This window comes from Solea solea, chromosome 16, assembly GCF_958295425.1.
Source record: "Solea solea chromosome 16, fSolSol10.1, whole genome shotgun sequence".
Classification (NCBI taxonomy): domain Eukaryota; kingdom Metazoa; phylum Chordata; class Actinopteri; order Pleuronectiformes; family Soleidae; genus Solea; species Solea solea.
In genome coordinates this window covers 18,867,581-18,873,337 of record NC_081149.1, presented here as the reverse complement: position 1 = coordinate 18,873,337, position 5,757 = coordinate 18,867,581, and the positions used below count along the sequence as shown (strand labels likewise).

Sequence of the window (5,757 nt, the reverse complement as noted above, 5' to 3'; positions counted from 1 at the left end):
ACAAAGTTATTGTGAGGGAACGCAAACATTTATTCTAAAAAAGATTCCTATCCTGACCTTAGGGGGGCTCTGTACAAAACATAGCCAAAATACTCAAAAATCTCAACTATTACCAGGGCTGTTTGAAATAATCACTTAATTGCCCAATCATTGACCAAGTGTTTTGAATTTTTTAATTTCTAGAAAAAAAACATTTTCAGGAAATTGTCATTTTGAGTTTTGGGATTTTCTGATATTTTGTGGACCACAAAACCACTGGGTTAATCAATAAGTGGCAGATTAATCTACAATGAAAATGATCACGAGTTGCAGCTCTAATCATATCATAATCATATCATAATAATATGAGAGGGAGGAGGGGAGGAAATGCAGGTGTAGTGATGACACAGGAAGAACAGGATTGCTTGCATGTAATCACATAAGGCTGCAGTGTCATCTTACTGGCACTTACTTGAAAGTCTCAGCCTTAAAAGATGGCTGACGTCTGCTGGCTGACCGTGTTAAAATGGCCCCTTCACTCAAACTACATTATTGCCTCCCTTACGTCTTTTAGGTTGGGAGTGGGGTGATGGGGGTTACGGCGCGAAAGACAAGGTAAAAACGGCACCAGCTCTTAGGAGAGCAGGTGAACAGAGTAGTGAGAGGATGGAGAGTGTAAAGAGAGCTGCTGTGTGGGCAGTCATAAAGGTCAGAGACTCAGGGAGGGGGGGGGGGCATGCTGTCTGACAGCACGACACTCAGACACACAGCCAAAATGAGAGATGCAGGGAAGTGGGCAGATAAGGACAAACAGAGGGGTAAATTAATGGTGTGTGAGAAGCTGCTCGAAACAGCTGATTTTCCACACCAAAACCTACTACACAGCTAATCAACGGAACAAATGCAGCTAATGGATATGTGATCACAATAATTACACTAAGTATGTGCTATTTTGAGTTCTAAGTCCTTAATAACAGGCCCCAGTACTCACGGCAATATGGTGTTTTGTGGGGTTCATCATATGGAGCCACATACTGTAATTACTGTTGGCTACATGGCACAGCGTGACTTTCAGACATGTAAATGTTGTCACTGAGCTTTTTTATGTGGATCCGCAGCTTTGGTTAAAGAGGGACAGTTAAAGGGGTTTTAGAATACAGAGAACATAAAGCCAGACTCCCAGGCTGCCAGCTCCCTTCTACCAAAACAAGTATATAATTGTTTTCCCCACAATTTACATATAAATCCAACTGTTAAATTGCAGTTTCTGTAAATGTGTGGCGTCTGTGCAAATCAACAGATAAGCTGGTAGATGCTTAATTCTGCCACAAATTTATGGTTACTACAAAAAAACTGGAAAAAAGTCTACTTAAAAATGACACTTTTGTTGTTTGTTTATAATAACTGATTTGTTTGGTGGATTCTAATTGCAGTTTAATAGGTAAGCTTGACACTGGGGATAAAATAAAGAAAATGATATGCAAATAAATCTTTTTGTGAGTGTGATGACAGATTACAGATAAAGATAGTGGATAATAATAGATTATTTAAACCTCTTACTCAAATTGGAGAAAAGAGATGTAACATTAAGAATCCTAAAACACTGGATAAATTCTACCTAAAGATTAGATGTGTTTTTAAACAGCATATTCGCTCTAGGGATTTTTTTAATGTATCATTTGTCTTATATTTCCTGCAGTGCGATGGCTTTATCTTGAAGTTAGGAGTAACATTTTAAAAAGTATACAGAAAGCAAACGATGCTGCTGACGTCACATTTCCCCTCTTCCCCAAATCTCGCTGATAAAAAATGATTAAAAAAGGTCCACTTACTAGTTTTGTGAAGTTTACACGTCATCTCGTGGTCTTCTTTACCAGACTGACTAGCTCAGTTTTAATTCAGTGGGGAAAAAAGGCAGTGTTTTCTGCAGAATTGTCGTTTACATGTACATGTATTTTACACAGGTGACAACATTACACACAGAAGAGAAAGTGGTTTCCGGCGCAGGTAAGAGAATCTTTGCATCAGGTCAAGTCTCGTTGTTAAAACACTGTCGCCATCTTGTGGACGCATTGTGTAATTTCAGCACGTTCTCAGCGCTTCTTTCTAGGTTTGGACCTAGCGGGCACCCGTGAGGATGAGCAAGCGTCGCCTTAGCAACCAACAGACGGGGCTTTGATCCATGTAGCGCGACCGGGATTGTTGTGCTCTGAGTTGAATTGACCGCTATAAACATTCGTGTTTACCGATTTAAGCGACCATGGCCACAAGTAACCCCTCTGTGTTTCTTCTGACGGTGAACGGGCAAATTGAGGGAGCGAACGTGAGTGTTTTCCCCCGTTGTTAGCCTAGCATTGCAGCTAATTCCAGTTAGCATCAAGTGACTAAGTCCCGTAGCAAGTTTGTTTATCTGCATGTGTGTCATTGCACACTTATACGATGCTGACCTCTTTGTATGTGGTGTTGTGTTTCAGTTTCCAGAGTATGACAACCTTTATTGCAAATACTGCTTCGTCTACGGACACGACTGGGCTCCCACCTCGGTGAGTAGCTGGTGATTTGCTAACGGATTTGTTAATTGTTCCATGTCCGACATATTTTGTGTTATTAGGGGGAGTGCGTGCAAAACACATACAAACTCATTATTTGTATTACAGAAAAAAGCCATAAGACTCATGAGCAGGAAACGATATAGGGAACAAATCCCGGAAATGTGTTGATCTGGTAGATTCACGCGTTCTGCAAACAGTGTATAAGGCACACCAGGAAATTCTTCCAAGCAACTTACAGAAAAGATTTGAAAATAAGAGAAAACATATTTATGATCTGAAGGAAACAGAGATCTTAAAAAAAATAAGAATCATCAGAATCAGAACCAGTTTGATGGAACACAGTATCACAGTGACAATATTACAATATTTTAAAAGTATTCCCATCTTGAATAAATATAATGTGATTTAGCTTCTACTTTGGTTATATTTCCATGTATTTTTGTATTGTTTGTTTTTTGTAAAAACAAAATAGATTGTGTGTATTGTGCACTATGAAAGAGGGGGAACTTGTCCTTCTTTTGGCTCCTTTTCATTCTTTTTGGGCATTATTTTTGTTTAATTTCTTAAATTAATGAAATAAACCTGACAAACAAAATGTAATTTTGATTTGAAAACGATAAATAAATCACACATTCAGCCATTTATTGGAATGTAAATAATGCTAATAATATCTTTGATTGTTATTTGTGTAGTTCAAATTTAAAATGTCATACAGGAAATAAAATCTTTGATTCATCACCTTGCATTTGAATATATACTGCTTAATATTTTCACTGTGTTACGCATTAATAAGTCAAATTCCAATCACAATATCACAATCACATATTTAACCAACCCAAGCACAGGGTGTCTGCTAATCATATCTGAATGTTCTTGTGTCTGTTTGTCTACAGGGTCTGGAGGAAGGCATCACTCAAATCACATGTAAGGGTCAGTCTTCACATAAATTAATATGGAACTTTCCACTGGAAACAACTTTTAAAAGCACAAACCCGTTTGGATGTAAGTATTGCGCACATACATTCAAAATACAAATATGGGCCACTTTTGAAATCCTTTGCCATTTTCTGAACAAGTATAAACAAAACTGAGTATTTATTTGAGTCTTTACTTTTGAATACTACAGGGCCTCAGCTTGTGGTGAGTGTTTACGGTCCTGATGTGTTTGGCAATGATGTCGTGCGCGGCTACGGAGCAACACACATCCCATTCACATCCGGACAGTAAGTATTGACTCGATAAACCTCCTCTCTTTTCTCTTCAACTGAAATAATGTTTACCCGAGGCATCAGGTGTTATAGTAGTGGTGCGTTTGTTAGCAGAGTGATGTAGCATGTCGCGTTGATTTTGATTTTGTTGTCTCTCCAGACATAAACGAACCATCCCCATGTTTGTTCCTGAGCCGACATGGAGACTACAGAAATTCACAAGGTGAGATGTGTTTAGTTCTCTCTCTATATTGAGTGTTATCAAATATTTACTGTTGCTCCACGAGTATTTGAGAGTCCCACTGAGTATAAAGGGTAGACTTCAGTCATGAGAATAAGCCGCTTCACAGCTGCTGTTTTCAGTACATAGAAAGACATTCACAAAGGTACTCGCTGTTCCTTCGCTCTTCCAACAACATGGAGGTCTATTAGAGATGAACACGTGCACACTTTGTACAGCAACACTGATTTCATCGTTGGTTTTCCCACTTGATCTGGGAAAGTGTATATGTGCTACTCCTGTTGTTTTATTTCACATTGAGGTGGACACTTAAGTTAAGTTAACTTTATGCAATGTTTATTGCATAATAAAAAGAAAAAAAAGTGGTAAAGAGATTCTGAGAAAAACATCTTAGAAAGTCTAAATCTTACTTAAGACTGGGGATACCATCTTTTACAGGTATCACAAACTCAACTATCTACCGTGCAGATATTAGATTGAAACAGTCATTTTAGACCATTTATAAACTACACATTTGTGCTGAGTCATTTTAAAGACATAATTCTCCATCTGTGTCACAAATATTGTTCTCCCAACAAAGAAGAAATAAACAGGCCAAACATGACTCGGCTAAAATGCCTTTGCTGATTTTTATTTACATTTTTACTGCCTGTGCTTAGTGAAGCATGCGCTACATCGGATTTTACATTTTTATGTGTTCAATATTCCATCCAGTGATTTTGATTCCCATCCCGATTTAAGACTTAATTAGGAGCTAAAAAGGAACGTCCATAGCACAATAAACAAGAAAATAAAAGTCCTAAATCACTTTCTCTATTTGGATAGCGTTTAATCAGCCTCTTCCTCTCGTTTAGCTGGCTGTTGGGAAGGCGACCAGAGTACACGGACCCCAAAGTAGTGGCGCAGGGTGAAGGACGAGAAGGTTTGTTGTGTACATTTGTCTGATTCCTGTGTGTGTGTGGTAGCTCTCACAGTCTCACTGCAGTAACTCATTCAACTACATGATGATTATTTACTTCCAAACTGATCAACAGATCTACCACAGCCAAAGAAGAAGCATGCTCAATATATAAGAGTAGACTAATGGGACTTGCATGCATCTATGAATATATGAATACGCTACTCAAATTAATTATTTATTGTTAGCTAGATATAGCTCTGACAATACTTTTCATGTTTAAATAATGTTTTGCCTTGTTGTACATTTGTTGTACATTTAAATCTGTATCTGGTGTTTCTGTCTGTCTGTGTTGTAGTGACGCGGGTTCATTCTCAAGGCTTCGTCACCATCTCTTTTCACATCTTGACCAAAGACATGAAGAAGCTGGGTTACGACACGGGGCCGTCAAGTCCTGTCAACACACACTCCGCCACATCCGACTGGTCGACGGAAGAGCAACCGTCCAACACGTAATAATGTCAGAGACTTTAAAAAACAACAACTGGTGGCTGTTGCTCTTCACTCCCGAGGATGTTTTGATCTGCACCAAAATAATAGGACAATATGGAAATTAGCTGCATTGCTATGTCAGTCACCTCTCTGTGGAAAAATGTACACACTAACTAATGTTTTATTGTAAATTGTATGAAAAGATTTTTTATTAGATACTCAAAATTTTTTTATTAGTTTTACTGCATTTTTTACTGTATTTTTCCAAATAAACAAGGACTTTATTGTTTGCAATTGAAAGCTGTTTCACCCCTACATTTCTCCACCTCACCATTATGTGAAGAAGAGAAAACATTAAACATTAAAAAAAACCAACAGGCACTGGAA

At 38.2% G+C, this 5,757-nt stretch overlaps 1 protein-coding gene across 1 annotated transcript; it reads left to right on the top strand.

Moving 5' to 3' along the window:
• Positions 1 to 2,127: 2,127 nt before the first annotated feature.
• Positions 2,128 to 5,749, top strand: b9d1 (B9 protein domain 1). Its single transcript, XM_058652902.1, has 7 exons — positions 2,128 to 2,302; positions 2,454 to 2,522; positions 3,425 to 3,533; positions 3,658 to 3,754; positions 3,900 to 3,962; positions 4,835 to 4,902; positions 5,237 to 5,749. Exons 1-7 carry the CDS (start codon positions 2,240 to 2,242, stop codon positions 5,392 to 5,394), a joined length of 627 nt encoding a protein of 208 aa, XP_058508885.1. The 5' UTR covers positions 2,128 to 2,239; the 3' UTR covers positions 5,395 to 5,749.
• Positions 5,750 to 5,757: the final 8 nt, after the last annotated feature.